At 41.4% G+C, this 26497-nt stretch overlaps 1 protein-coding gene across 4 annotated transcripts in view; it reads left to right on the top strand.

Moving 5' to 3' along the window:
- Window positions 1-13743, top strand: part of kank4 (KN motif and ankyrin repeat domains 4) — a 104875-nt gene extending 91132 nt beyond the window's left edge. For all 4 annotated transcript variants that reach the window (XM_070554269.1, XM_070554268.1, XM_070554270.1 and 1 more), the window contains 7 exons: window positions 1200-1293; window positions 3354-3602; window positions 4170-4254; window positions 4646-4865; window positions 4966-5108; window positions 7177-7377; window positions 13405-13743. In XM_070554269.1, coding sequence (XP_070410370.1) covers window positions 1200-1293; window positions 3354-3602; window positions 4170-4254; window positions 4646-4865; window positions 4966-5108; window positions 7177-7377; window positions 13405-13512 — 1100 coding nt within the window. In that variant the 3' untranslated portion in view covers window positions 13513-13743. The remainder of the gene's footprint in view (window positions 1-1199; window positions 1294-3353; window positions 3603-4169; window positions 4255-4645; window positions 4866-4965; window positions 5109-7176; window positions 7378-13404) is intronic.
- The last annotated feature ends 12754 nt before the right edge of the window (window positions 13744-26497 follow it).

Raw genomic sequence — 26497 nt, forward strand, 5'->3', positions numbered from 1 at the left:
CTCTGTGCCTCCTGGCAACGCCTACTTTTATGGCATTTTTCAATTCTTGACTAGGGGTGGAGTTACATTTTCTGATGGTGTGCAGTCCCTCTTTAATGTTTTTTATAATAATAATAATAATAATAATACATTTTATTTAAAAGCGCCTTTCAGGACACCCAAGGTCACTTTACAGAAAACACGTGATAAAATACAATAAAACAATAATAAAACCCAAACAAGAAAAAACAAAGAGAGAAACAGTTCAATAAAATCAGAGGTTGTAGGCAGATTTAAACATGTGTTTTTTTAGTTTTGATTGGAAAAGAGTAAAACTGTCGATGTTCCTGATGTCTGGGGGAAGTGAGTTCCAGAGACGGGGAGCAGAGCGGCTGAAAGCTCTGCTCCCCATGGTAGCGAGACGGGCAGAAGGAACCGCAAGATGGATGGAAGAAGAAGATCTGAGTGAACGGGATGGGGTGTGAATACTTATAAGGTCTGAGATATATGGAGGAGAGAGGTTGTGGATTGCTTTGAAGGTATGGAGGAGAATTTTGAAGATGGACTTTTTACAACCAAGGGACACTTTAGAGGTGTAATATGGAACATGAATACCATAGCGACATCTGGTGTGTGGAGGTTGTAGTTGGAACAATAGAACAAGGTTTCTGTAGGGACACCAGGGTCACTCCCGGTATGTGAAATATTTTATTTGGGTCTATTTGTTGTAGCCTTCCCCTAAACTCACACTGGTTTTAGATTGTTTATGGTCGCTCCTCTTCTGAGAAGGATATCGACATCTTCTGAGTTCAGAAGCAGGGCCAGCCTCGCTGTGCTGAGCGGATGTTTGGCAACCGACAATGGTGCCCTCTACTGGCTGGTAGATGTAAACATAAACCCAGTGCCGTGCCCATCAAAATAAACATTTGATTATTTTTTAATTAAAATATAGCTTGTAAAGGAACTACTGTACCTTCATTCTGCACACCTCTAAACGCAATGTGGAAGTATTATTTTTTAAATGTAGGTTTTATTAAATTGTTCCATATTCAACCTTTAATTTTCAGATATTATTGTTGCTGCAACATTTATGTTGTCAATAAATTCCTCAGCATTGAGTTCTGGTTTTTAATCAATGCATTTTAGTTTTGTTCAAACCCTACCACTGAAAATGTTCTCACTTTTTCTTGTTATCCTTTGTTCTTTCTTCTCTTCTCCAGGTCTAAAATCTATCATGAAGAAAAATGGTGTTGCAGACAAGCAGGGGAACAAAGGAGCCAAGAAAAACCTGAAGTTTGTCGGCGTGAACGGAGGGTAAAACAACCCCTCAGCTTCCAAACTTTCATCTGTGTGTTTGCATACTTTTATTTTTGCATCAGTGAATTCATTACCTTTTTGTAATTACTCCAGCATTATTTCCATCTGCTTTGATTTCTGTCTGAATTGTTTCATCTCATCAAAGCTTAAGCTGGATAAAAGGTTCTGTTTTGCAGAAGCCATGTGGTTTTTGTCTTGATTGTTGGATTATAGGTCTTTACCCTCTTTAGGATATTTTTGGGATAAACAGGAATTTGTTCATGTTTCCTTGTGGGGTTAGCTGTAGATTTATGGTGTGTCTCTCTTGATATGGGAAATTCTGTCTGAGGATGACTGGATTGAGAGCGTGGTTCACATTGCTTTTAGTGATGAGACTCTTTTTCAATAGATAAGTATCCAAAAGGACTTTTTAAAGGTTCGCGTCTGGTCATCTTCCAGAAGAGGTTTTGTGGACATGTTCCATGGGGAGGAGGCCTCAGTGAGGAGCCAGGACTCATGAGAGGGATTATTTATCAGTAACTGGAATAATTTAGTCTACAAATTATACAAAATTACTAAATAACTTATATTATCTTCATCAAACTGCTATTAATTGGACAAAGCTTTTGAGATTATATAATCAGATAATTTTCCTTGCTTCATGTAGTCCCAGATTAGAGGAATGCTCAGTGCTTACTTGACACGGTCTGTCTGGCTTTCCTCAGTGGTATTATGTTTTGCATGTCGAGGCTGCCATGAGTAAATGTATTTAATTCCTACATTGTCATTCTTACATTCCTGAGCTTCACCGTTTTCTGACCTGCTCACCCTTGCTGTGTGGTTTTAGTGTGTTGTTGTCAGCTCGCTTCCTTCCTCCACGTTGCAAATTGATCTGCAAACAACCCACAGCAAATCTGATCTGGGTGAAAGATCTGCTCCTTTGGAACAAACAGTAATAACTTTCTAGAGCTTTAGATGAATTATATAAACTGGTTGTTCTATTATTTATTAATAATGTAATTTATAATGAGAGAAACATTTCCAGCACTATTTTCTTTTGTCTATCTTTAGAAAGGGGGCTGATGTTTGGATTTCTTCTCTTTAGATGTTAGAGCTTATCTTTGCACTCCCTCGAGCGTTTCTGGAATCCAGAGAATGCTGCGGGCCTCAAACTGCCCCTTGTCAGTGTGTGTGTGTGTGTGTGTTCTTGTACTTGTTGCATACTGAGGACCATTTTCACTACTTCCCCTACAATGTGAGGACAGTTTTCAAAGGGAGGACATTTTTGTGGTCCTCACTTTTTTTAGAAGCTTACCAGTTGGTTTTAGAGGTATGGTGTGATTTAAGTTTTAGTTTAAGTTAGGGTGTGGGTTAGGCATAATACAGTCACAAAAATACAAAGACAGACGTGTGTGTGTGTGTGTGTGTGTGTGTGTGTGTGTGTGTGTGTGTGTGTGTGTGTGTGTGTGTGTGTGTGTGTGCATGCATGCGTGCGTGTGTGATTTAATAAGCATGAATCCGTACCATTCAGTGAAAGCCATACCTGATTACTAGTCACACAGTTTCCCTCATGATGTACCCAAGTGACACATACACACACACACACGTACTTGTCTCTGCACCCTTGGGTGGACTCGCCATTGATTTCCATTCATTTTTGGGACTCCACAATGCCTAGCCCATATCCTAACCCCTAACCATCTACAAAGTACACACGCAGATGGGCGTGTGCGCACGCACGCACGCACGCGCACACACACACACACACACGCGCGCGCGCGCAAACCCTTAGCTTTAGATAGATGAAGTATCTCGTCTCGTTTAAATATGTAGGATATTTTAGAACATTTAAGCCAAAGTTGCAAAAAGAAAAACATTTTTATTCCACATTTTCTGTTGGTTGACTGGTGAATGTCTACTTTCCTTAAGCTGACTTAGCAGGAGAAATTTTGATGTGTCTCAGCACTACAAATATAGAAATGTGTTTATTTGCCATTTCATTTAGGTAAAACCGGATGAATCAGTATTTCTTTAACAAATCTTTGAGCAAGTCTCCTTTCATGCTTCTCCTTTTACAGCTACGAGACAACTTCCAGCGATGAGTCCAGTGGAGATGAAAAGTCAAAAGTAGAAGTGGAGGAGGGGGAGAAGGGAAAACCTGAGCCAGAAGTGGAAAAGGAAAAAGACGAGGAGTGTGAGGAGGCAGCAGAGATCACAGGAGCAGGTGCAGAGGCCTCTGCTCAGGAACAAGGTGCTGTCGGTGAAGAGAAGGAGGTGAAGATGGCTCTGCTGGATTCACAGGAGCTCTTTGAAGAGCAGGATGAAGGGTGAGGAAGACGACATCTGGTTTATTAGATTTACATAGTCTTTGAATTCAGCAAAGTCTTTATATACCCTTTTATATATTCCTTATGATATAGCCAGGTTTATTATTATTGGTGTAATCCCTTATATCTCATACAAGAAGAAGTAAAAAGAGCAGTTTGAAGTGATTGATTAAAACAGGACTGGGGGAGGAGCAGTCAGGACTCATTATTCAGAGCTAAACGAGTCACTACTATATGTTTATACAGCAATGACAGCTGGACAACTTGTGCAGATTGAGACAAATTCATGTTTTGTGCAGCCTGGGATGCAGTTCCCATGACGGATGGCCGTTGCAGTGAAAGAGCGTATGCTGTTACCACTGAGGTTTGCAGTATGTCAGGCAGTTGCTTCATCTGCAAGCTGCAACAATATTTATGTTCTTGTTTTATTCTCTGTCAGAATTTGAACAACAACAAACGATGTTTCCGATTTTGGATGCTTTACAATGAAATCGCAGAGAGAAAAACTAAATGTGCCAGTTGATAGAATAATTTAAAGTATCTCATTTTGTTCCTTTTCTTTTTCAGGGAGAGAGTTGATAAAGGATTCATAGATGCGTGTCTTTATGTAAGGGATCGCATGGAGGAGGTTTCGTCGCCAGATAAAGAAATGGTAAGAACACGTTTAGCTGTTTATGGGGTGGTTTGTTAATCTTGAAAGGATTATTTATTGACGACCACCTTTGGTGCCAAAGTTAGAAACTAAGATGATATGCTGACTGTCTAGTTGAATCGTAAATTTAGACTTCATGTGAGATGTGATATTAGCATATTATGAATATTAATGAGTAATACTTGTTCTCCTGGTGTTTTCCAGCCCCCCCACTCCTTAACACATGTCAACAGGACTGAAACACGACCGCCAAAGCTTTTGTTCTGCTGAAAATGACTCCCAAGCTATTTATTTTTACTATAGGGACCAGAGCTGTTCCACAGGCCAAACAGCTAAACTGCTTATCAGGGAACAGATGTTTTTATCTATTCTGTCCTTCCTCTCTCCTCAGCGTCAGGTTTTGGTCGTGCTCTACCAGGAGTGGTTTAAGGTTTCTAGTCAGAAAGACTCGCATGCAGATACCGTCAGATTATACCTGCGACAGGTGGGATTGACCACGCCTACACTTCTGCCATACGTGGTCAACCTGACAGACGGCAATGGGAACATGGCTCTGCACTACAGTGTGTCTCATTCCAACTTCTCTGTGGTCAAACTGCTACTAGACACCGGTGAGAGGAGCCACACTCAGCTTTACTGACAACCGAATCCAGACCAGATTCACACGATGTCGAAGCTCCTTACCTTGCTGTTCCTCTCTCTCACTTCCAGGTCTTTGTGAAACTGACAATGTGAATAAAGCGGGCTATACGCCGGTGATGCTGGCTGCTCTGACAGCTGCTGAGAGCCCTGATGATCTGGAGGTGGCTCAGCAGCTTCTAGAAGTTGGAGATGTCAATGCATGCTCAAGACAGGTAACACACAGTGCAGCGTGTCTAATGGGAGACATTTTGTCCAAAAAATTACCGTATTTATGCAAATGTGGCATTGCTATTATGGAGAACCCTGAATTTCACAGAAATTATGGAATTTGGTAGATAAATCCTCCAGAGAAATTACGATATGTTTATTTTGTAAATAGGCCGCTTTGGAAGAATACACGGTGCATTTAGCTGTTTTCATGTTTGGCTTGAGAACATCAGGGCTAAGTGTAGCTCTTCTTAGTGACAGCATCTCAAGAACAAAACCCAAGAGAGGGAACTCACCTATCACTGCTAATTTTACAGGAAAATATTATATTTCATTACAAATTTTAGCAGTAGAAGTTGCTTTCTAGAAAACAAATGTGCTGGTGAAGGTTCTCAGTCATCCTGGTCATGGTAATCCAAAGAGGCTCGAATGAAGGCAACTTAACTTCTTTGGTTTCTTGGAGACGTTTCGCTTCTCATCCGAGGAGATTTGCCAATTCTGACTGGAATGTGGGAGAGTTGAGCTTATAAAGGTTGGTTTATGCTTGACGCGTCCGCGAGGTCCGCACAGCTCCGCGTGGCGAAATTGCGTCATTTTAACAACCACGCCCCTCCACCGCTCCTCCGCACGTCCCAAAATTTCCACACCGCGCACCTAGGAAAATTTCTAACCATGCGGACGGTCGGACGCAGAAAAACATGGCGGACCGGCAAGAACTAGTATGGCAGAGGTTCGTAAATACAGACATTACTATGATTCAGCTCTCAGACATCACCGTGATCAACATGTTGTTAATAATTCTTGGAGAGAAATAGCTCGCACTGTCGGAAAAGACGAGGACGCTGTTAAAAATGCTGGAATGCCATGTTGTAAACAACAGTAATTTCTACTTCTACTATGGTGTAGTGTTGGATACATGCCGTAGAGCTCCATACTGCCCCGTTTAGTTTGGGAGAATATTGGCTCACCGCAGAGACAAGCCGCATGAACCATAAACGCTGCAAGTTGTGTAGCGCGTTCCATCTGCGAGCCGCATCACCGCGCGGAAAGTAAATGCGCCAAGCATAAACCAAGCTTAAGCTGTAGCTGTCTATTGTTGCTTAATGAGCAGAAACTACACATGAATACTCCTCCTCCCTACCTCCCGATGAGTCATCGGGGTCATTAGGCCCTATTGCTTGGGAGTTGTTGAATTGATTATATGCAGGAGGGCATGACCTAAAGAAACCAAAGAAGTCCAGTTGCCTTCATTCGAATTCCTTAGGATTAGAAAACAAATGTTAACACCCAAAATATCAGTGAAATTTGATATGTATTTTTCTCAATAAATGACAAATAAAATGGTATATAGCCTTGTTATGTTTGTTTTATGGGGTGCAATCTGATGAGTTTTAAAGAGACAATGTGTAGTTTTTTTACCGTTAAACTCTGGAAACATCCATCTAAATGTTGAAAATGAATAAAATGAAGCCCAATTGTTGAAAAATATTGGCAGTTTTGTAACATATAACCATAAAAATCGGGTCTAAAATACATGGAGCGGGTCAAAGTCCCTGGGTGACACCATATTAGATGCCATGTTTCCTTCTACGGGAGCCTGTGAGGACAAAAGGCATTTACTGATTTGTAAAAGCGGTTACAAAACTTTGGCCATTCATAAACGTGGTTGTTTTACACGTTTGCCTCTTCATTAACTGCCACTGATGAAAGTGAGTCTGGTGTTGTTACTTTGCTGGAGGTTGCACTCCCAGGGATTTTTGACCCTAATGGTCATCCGTTGGTAAGGTCTTACTCAAACACAAAAATACCGCTTGCTTGCAAAGATTTACGTGCGTACTGCCACCTATCGCCAGAGAAAATACATACTCTCACTTTAAGTCATATTTCTGACTAAATTATATATATATAAATAGATTAAAATACTTTTCCCCTCCTTCTTTTGGTCCATCTTTTCCCATCTCCACCTAATCCCTTATTAATTCAGATTCTGAATACACACCTCTGAGTCTTACCGTCATATCTGCCCTCTGTCTGCTTCTTATCATAATCTGTTTATTCTTTCTCTTCCTCCAGGCAGGCCAGACAGCACTCATGCTCGCAGTGAGCCATGGCCGCGTTGCCATGGTGAAGCTGCTCCTGAGCTGCAGCGCCAATGTAAATGCTCAGGACCGCGAGGGATCCACGGCGCTGATGTGTGCCTCCGAGCACGGACACACGCACATTGTTCGTCTGCTGCTGGAGACGGGCCGCTGCGACATCGGCCTCACCGATAAGGTGCACATTACTGCTTAACTTTGTTCAGGCTGTAGATTATTGTGAGACAATTTATATCAGGGATCAGCAACAAAACAGGGTTGATGAGATGGAAGTTTTCCCATTAAAAGTCTTTTGTTTTTGCGAGGTTTTTTATTCTTTCAAAGAATAAAACATTTTCCCACGGTTTATTTTGTGAATATTGTGTGAAACTTTTCTAAGCAAAAAATAAAAATAAGTATTAAAGGGACATTATAGAAGTTTGACAGCCAAAACATGTATAGAAATAATAAAGTTCTTCTTCATACATTCTCCTGCAATGCCCTGGTCCTGTAGAATGAGCCCTGGCATTTTTACTGTGATTGCCTTTTTTTCTGTAAAATCACAGAAAAAGAGAGATGCTCGGGTCGAGCAGGCTGCTTCATGCGTGTTCACGCTCAGGCATAGCCCGTAGCATTTGCTATCCGTAGCTTTAGCAGCAGAGAGAGAGGTAGTGCCAACTCAGCGACTTTGTCGCTGTTCCTAACGCCTAGTGACAAACCTAGCTACATTTCTGAGGACCCTTAGCTACTTTCTGTAGAACTTTCTTCTAGATATTTCCTGCAAATTAGCAACAAAATAGCCATTTTCGCTTCGAACCGTTCTTTGGTTTGATGTAGTTTCAAGTGTCATCAAGGACATAAAAGTTACAGATACTGTGAATGGTACTAGAGTGTAGCTCACCCTGTAAAATGTCTGACTCTCATGCAGAAGACCTGGGTTTGATTCTGGATGTGAACATAGTTCATTTAGAGTTTCTTTTTTACATTACTGTTATTTTTTTACAGTAAGATGCCCAAATTTTTATTTGAGACTCGCCGAACGGCATTGAATTCACAGATAAAAAAGATGTGGGTTCAACTTTCATTTTGGAACAATTTTTCAAGCAAGGGAAGGGAATGATCTGAGCATGCAGGAGAACTGACCCATCTTAAACCTTTGTCTGCTGTGCTGAAGAGAAAGGTACAGAACCAAATTATTTAATTAATTAGCTGCGCGTTCTCTTGTCCTCTGTCCTCCGGGCCACACACACACACACACACACACACACACACACACACACACACACACACACACACACACACACACACACACACACACACACACACACACGGGACTGTCTCAGCTGTTATTTTCTTTAAGGGGTGTGCACGTACAGCATGCGCGCCTCGTGCACGAGCCTCCTATTGAAGCTGCTGTTACGCTTTTGGCCTGAGGGGGCAATCGCGAGCAGAAAAATTCAAAAGTCCGTAAAGTCCCTTTAAATATAAAAAAAATGGGAAAACAAAACATATAAAATAATTATATATAATAGTTAACAGTGTTAAAGTTTTTTTTTCTATTATTATTAATAATAAATTATTCTCTTAACTCATTCACTGCCGGCCGTTTCCTGATCGGAAAAGCCCTTTCTGCCAGCGACTTTCAGCTTTTCACAGTTTTTTTTAAGAGTCACAGAACGTTGCGCTCTAGGATGATGTCAATGCCAAAACTACCAAAACAAAGGGTAGACTCACCTCTTACATCAGGAAGAATCCAAGCGTTTCGAGCGTTATCCGTTCTTTCATAATCCGTTGTTGAACTGTGATCGGCAGAAGCCTTTCCAGTTCACGCCTCACTTTTTTTTACTGCAGCGGCCCAAAACGATCTCCTAACACATTGATTTTCTGCTTCCTGATCACGTGACGTGTGATGTACGCGGATGAAGATCGGCTTTAGAGCTGAGATGTTTGTTCTCACGGTGCGGGGGCTCATTCAGATGCCCACATAGTAAAAACATGCAAATGACGACTTTAGTCATCAATGACAGTTAATGAGTTAAAAATGGGTTTTCAGTGAACCACACCTTTATGACATAATTTATGCTGATATTGATAAACTAATGAAATCTCATCAAATTGTCACTTTTGGAAGTTTTTGAACGTTTTCACACCCTGCTTAACTGGACCAGACGTTCATAGGATTAAAACACGACTTTCACAAAAATAGAAGAACGTATTTAAACTTCAAATCTAAAGGGACGCAGCCTAGTATTGAGCTTTTATTGCTAAAACAATGCCTCCCCTGATCTACGCATCCCTCCACATGTGAGATAATTAAGAAGATTAGGATAATTAAGACAACACTGCCCAGAGACTGTAGCACTGCCACTGTAAATCTACTGTGGACGCACTGAAGTGTAACATATTCAAATTAGAGCCAAAACAGAACAACTTGGCTCGAGGACATGAAACATTAAACATCTAAAACATGGTGCAAGATGCAGGGGTGACCTCAAAATTAATTCACCTGTCTCTCTCACCACAGCGTCCACACAAGGCAGCATAATTCAGTTCACTGCTTCTCTTCAACATCAATTATTTGCACAATAAATTAGATCACATGACTCCTTATGTCTGCCGCACACCATTAAAACATTTTATGTATTAGTTGTTTGGTGAGTTAAAGCAGCAGTCATGTAGAGGCTGGTTCACATGCAGTATGCTGTTTATTATATACATTTATTGGTGTTATTGATTATTCTCTACATTCTTCAGTACTCAGTCAGAGAAAGACACTTCACCCACATCACCTGCAGGGGGTGGGAGAGACCGCTGGTACCTGTGCTCAGCAGCCTCGCCTCTGTCAGTGCGCCACAGGACAGCTGTGGCTGCATTGTAGCTCATCAGAGTATGAATGTATGAATAATACACTGTATTATCTCTCTGGAGTCCTTTGACTCTGAAAGATGCTATAGACCCATTGTAGCGTGACGTAATGTGCATAACCCCCCAGCCCCAGGCTGGAGGGCAAGAAGACGGCACCTTTCCCTGACCACAGTTGTGTTTATTTGTTAGTTTTCAATAAGGAGAGCTAAATAGCTGTAAAATAAATGCTATCAACATGATTACCACAAGTAGATCTGTGGGCTGCAAAAGCAGATGAAAGGACAGTTAAGTTAAATTTTACAGGTTTCCAGCTGATAAAATACGCTAACGGCTAGTTAGTGGATACACCACCCACATCATGGCAGACAAAGTCTCATGACAGAAATAAATCTACTAAATCAAAATCTGCCCCACATGTCCAGAAAGTTATAGCCATCTAATGACTTATGTGCTTTTTTAGTGTGATTGTGCGCGACCGCAATCATAAAGGGAGGGGACACGGAGCCGACAGACCAAGCGCATTTAGCAGGAGGTGCTGTGCTGCTGATCAGTTCTGGAATATGACCAACACTGGTGTGGTGTGTAGGTCTGTGTGTGACCCGCGATAACAGTGTTATTACACAAAACGTGTTGTGTAATTGGAGCAAGCAGTCGCTATTGTTTCTCTTTTGTGTTTCTGTTTACGTTGTTAATCAGAATAAATGAAGCATCCGTAATCTCCAAAGACAAGCGGTGTCACGGCAATCTGTCACCCGCAAAATGTAAAAAAGATCCGGTTATTCCTTCAGCTCAGCTGCGACAAGTCCAGGCAACAGGTTCTGAGAATTGTCGCCTCACAGCAGAACGTGAAGTCGCCATCTTAAAAAAACAGGAGAAATTATTTGTGTGATACGCTTGTCAGCCACTAGATGGTGCCATCGGACAAGAGGAATACTCTGGAAAGTGACTTTAGCCTTTACCGTACTCTGACCTAAGCAATGACTTGATAATGTCTGACTGAAACAAACTCCAATACCTATTGCTTGAACTGGTAAATTTCATCCTAAGTACAGTTTTGGGTAATTACAGATTAAGTTGTTGTTTACTCTGTATGCAAGCAAAAGCATAGCTCCTCATTAACTTAGAGTGACTTCTATCCAAAAGCATGTTACAGCCAACATTTAGCTTTGCACGCTTTCACATTTCTCATTTTTAGGTCAGAAGCTGAAATAGTTTGAATGATAGAAAAACGTTCTCAAATGAAAAGAAGTCCTCAGGTCTGACTCAAGCAGCTGAAGCGTGCAACTTCATCTGCTCTCCGCTGTTACAATATCTAATATCTTGCGTTTGATTAGTGGAAGAATGACTGGTGATGACATGCTGCGATATGGATGCAGGGATTTACAAATATTGCCACGAAACATTGTCCGTGGTATCAGCAGGGAAATTTACAGCTTCATTAGATTTGATTGATGTCTCAGTGTCAAGCACACAACCCCTCTCTCAGTGTGAAGAGATAAGTTTGTAAGTGCTCGTGTTTGAAGAGGTTTGTTCTGTCAGCTGCAGGTTAGCGAGACAGTTGCCACAAGGTCACCTGCACATAATAAGCTTTCTCATTTTTATTAAATTGCTGGTAGATAATACATCTGAATGCTTGATGGCTGTAGCTGAATACAAAATAAAAGTTTTTCCCCTTGTTAAAATGTATTTAAAGTATTAAGTATATAGTTATAGAAATTGTGTACTTAATAAATAATCTGTGCTAAGAAAAAAGCAGTTTTGATGTAAACCAGAAGTGTAAAGGGAACCCAGAACAAAAAGTATGTTGAGGTCACCATGGTAAAGACTTATCTGTGTCTCTTGGTCCATGACAATTGGCATCATGGTTTAAAGTAGAATATCTAGGCCCGTTTCTACTATCGCATCTTCCAGGTAACTTTACTGGGCCTTTCATGCACAATGAGGCCATCGGCTTGAACACTGTTGCTAACTACTTAAACATTCTCCCTCTCTTGATAACATTTTGCTTTCTTTGACATTGGATGTGCTACTACTAGTTTACCTGTTTAATTATAGATTCACTAGGATAAATACAATAAAGTTTATCTCTCACCAAATAGAATATTTACTAAGACATCACAATGTAACCATAGAAACACTACTTGGTGTGTGTGTGTGTGCTCTGTCTTCTCGATCCCCAGTGAGTCGTGGCAGATTGCTGCTTATACTGAGTCAGGATCCTCTGGAGGTTTCTTCCTGTTAAAAGGGAGTTTTCCTCTCCACTGTCGCTACATGCTTGCTTAGTAAGAGGATTGCTGTAAAGTCACTGACACTAGTCAGTGACTTTACAGCAATCTGCTGGGTTCCTTATATGGAAACTTTTTTCTGATTGGCTTAATGAACTGACCTGAATTGGAATGTTTATTATGTGAAGTTCCTTGAGACGACTCTTGTCGTGATATGGCGCTATATAAATAAAATTTAATTGAATTGAATTCAATGCACGTTTATTCATTTCACCAGGCCCACATGCGTTCCTGAAAGCATCTCTTTCCGAGCCATTTCTGGGACCAGCTGATTACCTGAACTGGGATGTGTATTGGGAAATGGCCTGGTAGAGTTGCTTGGTGGGACGTGTGGTTATCTCATGCTGATTGGTTGAATCTCAGTGGGAAATCGGCAGACGTTGTCAAACAATCAGTATTTGTAAAATTGGAAGGTTTTCTAACTTTTTCCATCCAAATATATTTTCCCCATTATTTTTTATGGTTTTGCCTCTGACGTGTTACCGATCCCTCCCAAAGGTCTTAGAAAACCATTTCCAAATGATCTGTACATCTTCAAGTAAATGCATTTTATTTCAAATGCAGGGCATGAAATCTGACATTGTGACAGAATTGCTAGCATACTAGGGACTAAATGAGCTTGAAAGCATAAAGCACCGGCTTTCTTATAAAGTATTGTTTTCTTGCTTTCTTTTCACAATCTAGATCTGAGGTTTGTGCTTGTTGGGTGGGCGTGGCTTGTAATCACCAGAAAATACATCATAATGACTTTTTTATCTCATTATTATGTAGTCTTGCTCATGTAGAGGGGAAGCATTTTAGTTGCTCTTGTGTTCACTTAGAGATCATTTCTATAATTTTATTGTACTTTTTATATAATTGTTATAGAATTATGTAAACCCTACAAGGAGAAAGCAGATGAGATCATGAGAAGATCTCTGAAAATTATAACTGATATGAAACCCAGCCTTTCTCCTGTTGTCATCCGAGCTGGGATGGACAGATAAACCAACGCAAAGCTGCCTCCGTGAGGATTAAAACCGCCACTGCAAGGCGTTGAGTTCTGATTCTACCATGTTTTTGTTTCGTCTCATCAGAATGGTCACACAGCCCTGTCGGTGGCTGAGGCAGCAGCTCATCAGGACATCATTGACCTTCTCAAGGCCCACGTCGCTGAGCCCACGTCTGCTGCGGAGCTCCTCTGAGCCAAGGGCCTCCAAAGTGTTCCACCTCTCAACAGTCACCTCTACGTCCATAGCCCTCGTCCAACCAACAGAAGGAACTAAACGAAAGAAAACTCCAGATGCATCTAAAACATGGAGTGTATTTTTTTTCTACTTTTGGGAGTTTCTTTTATTTATTTACTGCTTTGTCTCTGCCAGCATGCCCTCTGGGTGTTTGTGCACATGCTGCATCGGCTGATCCAGCGATCAGTGGGGCTCGGACAAATCTACGATAAGACGGGACCGCATCAAATGCAACCGAGGGCTTATTAAGCCGAACACAGGGTGAAAACAGAAAGCGGGAGATGGAGTAAACGACTCAGAGCTGCTGCCTCTTCTATCAACAAAATACTAAGCACATGATCTACCTTTCAGATATATAATAGATATGACATGATTTTATTTTGTTTAAAACATCCACATTTCGTTTTATAAATGAACTTAAGCCATTATTAAGAACGCAACACATTATAGAATGTTACTGAAACAGATTACTATCATACACACAGAGACTGTATTTTCTACTGCACCATTTTTTATCGTGTTTGTGTAAAGTAAATATCCGTCTATAATCCTGGTGTCCAGAGAAAAGCTATATAGCCAGAACTTATACGTGACATTTACTGAACTGTTTCTCCAGTGTTTTTCCTGTGGTTCATGAGTGATCATTTGTGAGTGAAAAACAAATGATTTAGATTAAAAAAGATGTTTTGTAGAACAGAAAATAACTTTTTTTTATAATAATAACTATATAATAATAAAACACAGGAAGAGAAAGGCAGAAGATGCTGCATGCCGATACAGTTACTCCCCCTACTGGCTGTTTTACGTGTAGTACAACACAGCAGTATGTTGTAATACTGTATGTTCTCATGATGATTTTCTCAGTTTTCATCCTTGGGGTTGAAAAAACAAAGTTTTTGCCTTGTTCGCCTGCTTGTGTGGAATCAAATCATGTATGCAACAGAGACAAGCTGCACAACTATGAATGTCAGGCTGGCTGTGACACATTCCAAGACAAAAAAAAAAGATGTAGCAAGTTGGAACTAAACCTGCATGACTACGGGACTAACTCGGGCTGAGACAGGAAGTGGCAATCCAAAAATGAGTTTTACTAGAGACATTTAGCCTTTAGACTGAGAACGTACCGTTCTCATCTCGAATCAGACGGCTAAGATCACACAGCAATGAGGGTGGGTGGGTGGGGGGGTTGTAGTTTGCAATAAGAAGCAATATCAGTGAAGTACCAATTTGTCAGTAAGGATTCAGGTAGGTGGTGTTGTGTTGGTCGAGCCTTAATCAGACAACTGTTTATTATTCTACAGCTGATGTTTTTTTTTTTTTGCCCAGGAAGTCAGGTCTTCTTCTGTGGTTTAACACAAAATTTGCATCTATTTGTGTTTCTTGTGTACTGCAGAGCAGGAGCGTGGTCCAGTGAAACGTTTACAGTTAAACATTCCTTCCTCGATGATCACAACCAATGCCAAACATTTGAATATGTTTACAAGAACTAGCATGGTATTAAACTCTGAAATATGACCCTCCTACTTTGTTCTGGTTGATGGACACAGTGTCCTCGTCGGTTATCTGACATCTGATTACATATAATTTGCACAAAGTTCCCACTAGAACAGCCTTGAGCAGGCATTCAGACTGCTGCATATAAGGGTCAATACATTTTCCTTGTAAGTTTATCCTTTCAGCTATAGATTTAATTCTGTAAACATTGTTTTTTTAAACCAAAAATAACACCCTTCAGTGTTTCTAATGCCATTTCTGTGGTGATACTTCTTTGACGCCTGTGTGCCCTTTTCTCTCTTCCTTTATATTTTAGTAATAAAAGACCAAAAATAACAAAATTACAGAGAAGAGAAAGACTGATCAAATGCTGGAGATGCTCTTTGACAGTAAAATATCCCAGTCTTGGTGTTTTATTTCTATCTTCGTCCCAGAAAGAAAATCTCTGGCTGTCAAAATGACTGCCTCAGACCAAAATAGGTAGAAAATACCTGACGATTTGTCTGTTTTTTGCACAATAAAGATGAAATCCATTTCTAATGAAAATTTACACATTTATGAAAATTCAGGGACAAGCTAGGCTTTATTAAACATGCAAATTGCAAAACAGTCAGAATGACTGAAGGCAGTACTAGTGTTTGAGGGTCAGTAAAGGTCAAACTAGACGTATATCACAACATTTGATAAATGCGACATATGTGACCAACCGTTCCGTCTGCAGAACAAAAGATAGAAAACCTCAGCCCCACAATCTGACCTCTTTCTCTGCATTAAACACCTTATTACACTGCAAAAATCATTTCTAAGTAAGTTTTTTTTAAATCACAATTTTTAGACACTTTATCTTATTTTTATTTTTAAAACAAAATTAATTCTTCTGTAGAAAAATAGCATTACTTAAAGTGACAGTGTGTATTTTCCCTGGCGATATGGGAAGCATATACCTAAATCATTGCAAGCAAGCAGTATTTTTGTGTTGGGGTAAGACCTTGTCAACGGATGTCCATTAGGGTCAAAAAGTCCTGGGGAGTGCAAACTTTAGCAAAATGACAAGCAGGCCAGACTCCTCTTCATCCCTGGCAATGAGCAAAGAGGTAAATGTGTAAAACAACACTTATGAATGGTGAACGTTTTGTAACCATTTCTTACAAATCAGTAAATGTGTTTTGTCCTCACGGGCTCTCGTACAAGGAAACATGGCATCTAGTATGGCGTCGCCCAGATACTTAGACCCACTCCACGTATTTTAGACCTGATTTTTATGGTTATATGTTACAAATCTGCCAATGTTTTTCAACAACTGGGCATCATTTCATTCATTTTCAACATTTCTATAAATGAATAGTAAGAACTTCCCATTGTCTCTTTAAATAAGGTAAATATTCTTGAATATAATAGAGATTTTCTTGTTTTGAGGGGAAAAAAATCTGCTAATGGGGTAAGCGACCAGAATTCTTAAAACTATCAAAATTGTCTAATTTATGTTTAATTGCTAGAAGGACTAACAGCACTACTAGACTAAAAATAAGATATAATTTCTAAAAAGGAAGTTTTTTTTTACTTTCCTAGAAATCCATTTTTGCAGTGTAATATGGCAGACTCTAATCATAAAGATTAATCACAAAACACACTACGCTACACACTCACTGAATTTATGCAACAATGGTTTCAACCTGTTGTAATAGCTCAAAGCCTCCAGTAATCGGAGTGTCACTCTGTGCTGCACACCTAAATGTTTTTGAATCTCACATGTCAGACGTCCAAACGATGGTCTGATCTGTGCCGAGAGAAGCGTCTGGTCTTCCGTGCCTACACAAAAGGACTTTAGAGTTATTTATGTTTAATCCAGTGTGACCCAGATGTAATAGGATTCCACATCTGGCTGATCACCAAAGAACCTGAATCTTTTCCTATTAAATTATAGGAATTTTTGTTGTTGTTTCTGTAAATCCAGCCAAATTCATATGCATACAGTGTTGTGAAAAGTATTAAACAAGTATCGTCTGACAGTCCATCAATTATATGAAGTATTTATTCTAAATGCTATATTTTTAACATAAATATATAACAAATGTGTGTATGCATGGACACAAATATTCAAGTATTAGTGCTGAAGGGGACGACGGAGGATTCCCTGATGTTGTGGTTATTCTACTTGACCTTGACTGGTTGGATGTTTTTAACGTGCGCCTCAAGAAGGCCGTGGATTATCAAACATACTTGATGCTACTTTTGACATTCATGGAGAATAAATAAATAAATATATATATATTAAAAAAGATCCTATAGCGGCTCCAGTTTCAGGGGCAAAGCGCCCCACGTTTGCGAGTCCAAGAGTCGATGTACATGACAGAGTCTTACCTAAAAATCTCTACTTTTCTGTAATATTCTGTGTGTAACAAGCTTGTATCCTACAAACCAGAGAACTACTTCTAAACAAATAAACATTTAAAAGTAATCAAAGGCTTTTTTCTGTCTTTTTTTAAGCCACATAACATATTTAGGTGTCTTCAGACAGCATCAGCCAATCAGCTGCTCTTCATCTTCAACCATCATGGTTCCACTTTCAATATCTTAGAAGACCAAATTGATTAATCAGAACTTTTGTATTGTGCTTCAGGGTGTGATGAAGATGGTTCTAAAAGTCCAATAGGCCTATCCTGGCAAGCCATCCTATAAATGTGAATGTGTATATACACATGTATGTGAATAGTCACTTCTGTCAGTGCACCCCAGGGCAGCTGTGGCTACAGTGTATCCCATCACCATCAGTGTGTGAATGTGTGTGTGGATGAACGAATGATACACTGAATTGTAAAGGGCTTTGGAGTCCTCTGACTCTGAAAGGCGCTACACCAGGTGCGGATCATTTATCAAGACCATGACCCAAAATCAGATTTCAGTCTTCGGGCGGGATCTATGGTTGTTTTTCAAACTGTCTCCAAATGAAGTATTCACCACTATGGATATCAGCCAACGTCCACCATACACTATGGAAGATGACGCAAATACATCCTTTTTAATAAAAAAAGCACTTATTTGGGATGACCAATGTTTAGGGAACTAGCTTTTATTAAGAAGTGTCCAAAACATGTTATATCACCTATTTTAACTTTCTTTTTATACTTGAATCTAGCAGTTGTGCTTTATTTCATTTTGATTATTGTATTATAATCTGTTCCTCATGATAAAGCAGGTGAATGGGTGAATGATTGTGTTGTGAAGCGCCTTGGGGGAGGGGGTTGTAGAACCCTAAGAAGGTGCTATACAAATACAGGTCATTTACCATGGAACACTTCAGCAACAGATGTTTTAAAAGTGCCATGCAAATAAAATTGACCTGGACTTAAGTACCTATATCTGCTCTTGATCTAAATAAAAGAAAAACACCATCTTCATCACCATCATCGCATCATCCCAGCCACCAAACCGATAGAGCAAACACAAGGCTGGTGGACCGGCTGAGGCACCTATGGAGCGTGCCGAGCAAAATCATTTTACTTTGGCTACTGACTGTCTAGATTTCTAGAACAATATGAAGAAACAATATTTTATATAGCGCCTCTGAAGATAAAAATCATGAGGCGCTTCACAAGAAAAAAAAAGATGAAGAAGTATCTTAAAATTGGGAGAAGTAAAAAATGTGAGGAAAGGGAAGAGAAAATGAATAAGAAATAGGCAATCAGTGGATCCCACGAAAGGCTCAGTTAGTGGAAAGCTGATGAACAATCAGCAGGAGGTCACAAAAACCAGCCTGAAGAGGTGGGTTTCCGGCTGCTTTTAAAGGAGTACACTGAGTCCACTGATCTCAGGGGGAGAGAGGTCCAGAGTCTGGGGGCCACAGCAGCAAACGATCTGTCACCTGTGGTCTTTAGCCTGGTGCGCTGCACAACTTTAACAAGCTTAAATCTGTCCATTTCTTTGTGTCACCTACAATATTTTTTAATGACTATTTTAAGCTGTCCTGTAAAATTAGTCCAAAGTGTTCAGTTGCATGATTAGTTGTGGAAATCTTAAATTTAAGGCATTCCAGTACATTTTTTTGCTGGTTCTACTACCCACACATTTACCTGTGACGGTCATCCCAAGAATTCACCATCCTTAAAAGTTGTGCCTCATTATTATGTGGACGAATCTGGCTTTAAAACCATCATCTAAACTAGCTTGTCCACGCAGAGTCACAGGGGGCTGGTGCCTCTGGGCAAACAGGCGGGGTACATCCTGGACAGGTTACCAGTCTATCGCAGGGCAACACAGAGACACAGCACACAAACACCTAAGGACAATTTTAGTGAAACCAATCAATCTTACAGTCATGTGTTAGGACTGTAGGAGGAAGCGGTAGTATCCGAAGGGAACCCACACTTCCACAAGATCCTTTTATTCTGCCTAGAGCATGACGTTGGCATCCGGGGCTCAGTGTTGCAGTGGTTTATCTGTCAGACAGGACTTTTACAGTAAATATGGGGCAGTGTTGTTCGTCTCCAGCGAAACATAGTTGTGGTGTCCCTCAAGGTTCAGTTTTGGGCGCGCTCTTGTTCTCACTGTATATGTTGCCTCTTGGCACCACCTTTCATAAGCATGGCATCTCATATCACTTCTTTGCGGACGACGTGCAGATATATGTCCCACTACATTCTCGAAGGCCATCGATTGACAAATTACTTAATTACCTAAAAGATTTTTAAAAACGGGCTACAATTGAACCTTCTCACTTTAAATGACAAAAAGACGGAAATTGTCATTTTTGGGGACCCTGGGATGTTGCACGGGGTAAACAGTGTATTTGGTCCTTTGGAATCCTTTTGCGTGTCTCAGGCAAGAAATCTGGGTTTTTCCATTGATGGCCATTTTAAGCTTGATAAACAGATAAGTTCTGTTGTCCAGGGTTTGTTCTTTCATTTGCGTGTTCTTAAGCCCTATTTACCACTCAACGACTTTGAAAAGGTTATGCACTTGCTAATCATGTCGAGACTCGACTACTGCAACTCTCTATGTCATGGACTGGAGCAGTCGTCAATTCACCACTTGCAGGGGGCTCAGAATGCGGCAGCTCGCTTGCTGACAGGTAGGAAGCGCAGGGATCACATAACACCAGTCTTACAAGGTCTTCATTGGCTCCCGATCACTTACAGGATTCAATTTAAAATGCTACTGATCTGTTTTAAGGCACAACACAATTTGGCACCTCCTTATCTGTCGGAACTCTTAAACACTCATGTCCCCAAACGAAACCTCCGATCATCCTCTCTAAATTTTTATCTGTTCCCAAGTCCACGTATAGCTGAAGTCCAGAGGCGACAGAGCCTTTTCTGTGGCCGCTCCCAAGCTCTGGAACAGCCTTCCCCTACAGATTAGGTCTGCTAACAGCCTTTTTGCTTTTAAGTCTCTTTTAAAAACCTACCATTTTACCCTTGCTTTTAACTGATTTTATCGTTAATTAATTTTAGGGTCTACGGGATGGTTCTCAGTGTTTTATCATTTTATTTTTACTGCTTGTCTGTGTACAGCACTTTGTGCAATCTCTGATTGTTGGAAATGTGCTATATAAATAAACTTGACATTGACATTGACAAGGAGAACATAGAAACTCAAAGCAGAAAGGCCCCAGGCTGGGATTTGAACCCAGGGCCTACCTGTTACGAGGCAACAGGGCAAGCCACTGCATCACTGTGCAGCCTGACTGGAAAACAGTATAAACATCATTACCAACAAGCATTGTTAGAAGAAAAAAAAAAGCTCAATTAAACACATTTTCTTTTACTTTTGTGATAATTATGTGACTTTATCTACCGGCTCCTTGAACATATGTAGAAGAACCGATTCACTTAAACAAATATGCTGAACCTGCTTAGTCCTGATCGGTGTAACAGGGAGCTGGCAGCTTTTAATTTAACTTAATTCAGGATGAAGATACAAAGTTTGAGTTTTATCCGGCGATACGATATCAACACACATCACAATACTTGGAAGACGATAGGATAATTGTTGCGATACTACGAGCCAGACAATATTTGCACATTAGAAGTCAAGGAGACCAGAAGCTTCCAAGACACATATGAGTTATGCAAGATTAGAATGAAAGCAGTAAAAAAAAAAAAAAAAAAACTGCTGCCCCCTAGCTGTCGGAGTTTGAATTGCACCAAAAGAGATACAGTAAATGTTTGCATAGAAATCCCAACTAAAAATCAGTACACTGCTTTTGAATACTGATTTAGTATCATAACACAAAATATTGCGATATTTAAGTGTTTGGAAATGTTCTTACATCCCTCGTCTGGATGATAGAAGCATAGTGGTACTGTGTATGTACCCCCCCCCCCACCTCCCCGCCCCCCCCCCCCCCCCCAAAAGCAAATTTCTCCCAAGGAAGACAAATAAGGCAACTTTCTCCAGCGACCAGCAAGGGGGTGGGGACATGCTGTCCAGGTCACCAGGTCCATACAGGGACACACTTAAGAAACGCATAAGACACACTCACACCAGAGACAACGTAGAATCTCCATCCGCATGTTTTTGGTCTGTGGGAGGAAACTGGAGCTCCCAGAGAAAACTCACACCCAGACATGCCAACCAGAAAGGCCACAGCTGGGATTTGAACCTGCAGCTTTATTGCTGCAAGGCAACAGTGCAACTACCAGGGTGTGAATGACTGATTGTGTTGTAAAGCGCCTTGGGGGGTTCCAGGACTCTAGAAGGCGCTATATCAAATACAGGCCATTTACTAACTGCAGCATGCAGCCTAATCAAAATCAACCCTCATGAACACTTGATACAAATTTTAAAACATTCATAAAAAAACTGATGATCCAGTTGAATGTTTTCTAAAATCAAAATTTACTTACCATATCTTGTATTTTACCAAAGATATTAAAGGGATGCTCAAATAATATAGGATAGCTGACAGGGTGCAATGTAAGTAAGTGACCAGCAGATGGCAGCAGAACTGTATTGTATAAACTGAATGAGTCAAAGAGGGAGGGTTTGTTATGCTTGACAGTGACCGAGCTTAGTTGTTATTTAGGTATTATTAGGAAACTTTGATCATGACAACATTTATACTGCCTGACTGGTGAAAAAGACTTGATCCATCCCTTATTTATATAGAGAGGCACATTTGCTTGTGTCTTGAGCAATAATACATCTTTGGATTTTTTAACGATACTTAAAAGTTTTAGAAGAATACCTGCCTTTTTGTCTCTTATGATCAAGCCTTGAGCTACAAAGGTCATTTCTGCCTACTACTTGGACATTTCCACGATCCCCCTGGATTACTCACCTGTGCCCCATAAATCTCCTGGACGCAGCATTCACCGTTCTCCTCTCCTCCCTGCCGGCCCGCTCTCCTGCTCTCCTTGCGCCCCCTCTCCTGGACACCCCCTCTTGGGTTCACCCCGGCACTCCACCTACCCTCCCCAATTCCTCAGCCCCCAGCTTCCCAGCTTCTCAGTCTTATCTTCATTCAGCTGAAGAAAGCTCCCAGTCATCCAGGTTTTAATAGAGTCTTAGCAGGTGTGTAACAGCTGCAGCTTAGACATCTCATGGGGCTTGAAGGAGATGTACAGTTGGATGTCATCTGCGTAAAGATGGTAGGAGATTCCTTTGAAGGAGCTCAGGATGGGCTGAAGAGGCAGCAGATAGAGGAGGAAGAGCAGAGGCCCCAGCACAGATGGACAAGCGACCTGTCCAGGGTGTCCCCTGCTGTAGAAGGACTCCAGCTCCCTGAGGAATAAGAAGTTTGCGTGACTCTTTTAGACTAAAACGTTCTATTCTGACGGCACAAAATAACCTAGAACCATCAACTGTATTCTTATGTTGCTCCATTGTCTCAGGTGTTATTGTTCTCTTACCTCTGTTTCCTTGCATTTTGAATTTTCATCCTCGTTTTTGCTGCTTTGGCTTTTGTGAAGTAGATTAATTGGGAAATCTGAGAGCCATTTAGTAAAATTACCAGCTACAATTTTTACCAGTCAATGCAGTAAAACTGTCATTTTCCTTTTGCTCCAACCTTCTCCTTTGCATTCCCATCCTTTTCAGTCCATTTGATCCCACTTCTGGCTGAATGTCACTCCTCTCTTTCGAACACTGCCTTTGTGGTGTTTGGACTTTGCGACTGTAGCATCTAACAAGCCACAGCTGTTCACATAAAAGTTATTGCCACCAAGTCCTCCACCCTGATTAATAATTCAGTGAGCACACAACCACCTCCTGCACCTCATGCTTTCCTCTCACGGATAACAGTTCCTATTATCTCCTGGATAATAAGTTGCACGGATTAGCCGTGGGGCCGGGGAGGGGAGCAGTGATATGGCTCTGGTTTTGTGTGTGCATTTTTTAAATTTGGGTGTTCCTGTGTAAGTTTGAGAGATTTTATGTTGTTTGTTTTGTTTCCCAGCTGCACACGTGTGTGTGTGTGTGTGTGTGTGTGTGTGTGTGTGTGTGTGTGTGTGTGTGTAGCCACATGCCAGCACATGTGTTTGTGTCTAGAAGAGTGTGAGAGGCTGTGCCTGACACTAGGGGAGGAGCTGATGGGCTAAGTGCCATTAACAGATAATTGCAGCTAAAAGTCTGCATGCTAACGAGAATGCTCATCATCACAACGATGGCACAAAGAAACATTTGCAATACAGATCAGAAGTGTTTGTCTTTGCATACAGATTTTATATTCTTCTGTTGCATAAATCTTTTCTCCTTATTTAGTTTTTCTACTTATTTATTTCCTGGGCTGCACAATGGTCAGAGCTGTTGCCTTGCAGCAAGAAGGTCCTGGGTTCGATTCCAGGACTGGGATCTTTCTGCATGGAGTTTGCATGTTCTCCCTGTGCATGCGTGGGTTCTCTCTGGGTACTCTGGCTTCCTCCCACAGTCCAAAAACATGACTGTTAGGTTGATTGGTCTGTCTAAATTGCCCTTAGTTGTGAGTGTGTGTGTGTGCATGGTAGTTTGTCCTGTGTGTCTCTGTGTTGCCCTGCGATGGACTGGCTCTCTGTCCAGGGTGTACCCCGCCTGATTGCCCGTTGACTGCTCGAGATAGGCACCAGCAACCCCCCCTCCACCCCCCACCCCCACCCCCACCCCGCAACCCCACACACACACACGTGGACAAAGTGGGTTCAGAAGATGGATGGATGGATATTTATTTCCTTACGTTCCCCTCTCGGGGGAGACGATTTCCCTCACACATACTCATATTTTGGAAACCTCGGACATGCTTGTAATTGTGCCTCAGGGCCTCAGTGTGGGTTTTATCTCAGTCAACATAAATATCTTTGAAACGTTTTAATTTTTCCTCTTGCAGATGTTTTAGCTGCGTGTTTGAAGTAAATTATTTAACTTTGGCTTCCTTTTGGGAGATATAAGTGTGTTCAGACTCTGATGCGCCACAAATCAGCTTTGCGGTCTCTGTGTTCAGCCTCATTTTGCAGTCCCAAAGCGTCTAGGAGCTGATGAGGATGGAACATCATCTTCACTCATTATCCTCTCTTCCACCGTGGGAATACTAAAGGTTTTTAACTGAGTTTATGTTTTAATGCGTTTTTGCCTTTGTGCATGTGCTCACACATATAAGCACATTTGTGTGTAGAAAATAATGGCAACCAAAACAACACAAGGCAGCACTCATGCTTTCTGCTGTTCACTGGAGGGTAAATCGATTTGTTTGGGAAACATCCACCTGATTCCTGTAAAAATGACATTTCAGTCTGTTTAAATTAATCACATTAGACACAAACAGGGTTTTCTTCTCGTTTTTATTTATGTATCGATCTGAACTTTTGTGTGACAGCTTATGTATATTAGGAAAAGTAACAGCAATTAAACGGATGTAGCCATCACCTACCAAAGTCAATACTGAGTACAGTACAGCCCAGCTTTGCTGTTCTTTTGTGCATTCTGACAGATGTCTCTAGAGTCGAAACTACTTCTGATAGCTCACTGTCTGTGAGGTTGCAGTCAGGACACCTGGTCCTTTAACGTGTTACATGTTTCTAGATTGTTTTTGCCACACTGAGACATTTAGAATCAGAATCAGAATCAGAAAAAGCTTTGACTCCGCAGCACAGCCTGACCAAGGTTACACACACGCATGTAGACAGAACAGATACAGGCAGACCACGAGAGCAGCCATAACGGTGCTCATTTCAATTAGATGAAAGGGGATTACATGAGGATAAATTGGGGGAGGGGAAAAAAGGCATACCAGAGTTACTCCCGGCAGGGTGTAGCTTTACTATGCAAAAAAACACCTCAAACATATAAGCACGAACATCAACAGTTCACAACATGAGACACCGAGAGGAAGGCCGGGGTGGGGGGGGGGGGGGTGGGGGTGGGGGGTGCTGGGATCCTGTTTCCCCAGCGAGAGCAGCCCTGTATGGCGCTCATCCACTGTAGCCACAGGTGGGAGGGAGATCTTGGGAGGAGCGCAGAGCACATTGACACCTGCAGGTTGATGACCTCGCCAGGCTGAAGTCCACAAATCCGAAGGCGGGGGGGTAGGTCGGGTTTTCACACCATCTGTCTGCATTCCTTCGTGGGGGTTTTGTTGTTGGCATTCACAAGGCTGCCATGGCGTCAGATTCGGATAACAAGACTTTGTTTGGGTCAGGCAGAGATAATTTTAATCTCTGCCTTCAAGTCTGTAACTGATCATTCAAGTCCTCCAGTGAAGCCAATTCAGGTTTTAAACATCTCCACTCCGTCCGGTGACCCTCTCCGAGATGACATCCATTTTGCGCACTAATACCGGTAACGCAGCTAGAACGCTGTCCAGCTTACGATTCACCTCGAGTAACGTCCCAGTCTGTAAGGTCCCCACATGAACGATGCTTTCCGTGGGTGCGGGTCGCCCTCCAATCGCTTCCGTCTTCCCAAATTTCCAGAAAACCAGATATCCTCCCACTCCAATCAGAAGAAATCCAGTGATCATCAGGCCAAACATCCACACATCTTCGAAGTCCTCAATGGACAACTGGGAGAGGCATACGATCCTCCATTCTTTTCAGGAATCGAGCATATACCCCGCCAGGTCTGTCCCTTGCAGGCAAGTGGGAGTCCCCTGCTCCGTTCTCATCATTGAAAAAATCTTATCAATCAGAGGAGCCACAGGAAAACCAGGGAAGCTCCAGAAGCTTCAGAAGTCCAAGGAGATCCTGAGGAGTCAAGGTAAGGTCCACAGACGATCCAAAAAATCCTGGGAACAGGTAAGCACAAGTATATCCACAAGGGTTCTAAAATCCAAAAATCACTAGAGTTAACCTGGAGACAAAGGGCTGGAACTACCAAGTTGTAGTTAATCATCCAGCATCGAGTTGTGTTCATCTCCTCTTATAGCTGGACCCGCTGATTATTAATAAGCAGCAGCCGGAGCCTCCCTCTCCTGAAACACAGCAGCTCAAAGATGGAACAAAAATGAGAGGAGTACTCACCCCGGCACATGACACTTGTATTA

This window comes from Nothobranchius furzeri, chromosome 8, assembly GCF_043380555.1.
Source record: "Nothobranchius furzeri strain GRZ-AD chromosome 8, NfurGRZ-RIMD1, whole genome shotgun sequence".
Classification (NCBI taxonomy): Eukaryota; Metazoa; Chordata; class Actinopteri; order Cyprinodontiformes; family Nothobranchiidae; genus Nothobranchius; species Nothobranchius furzeri.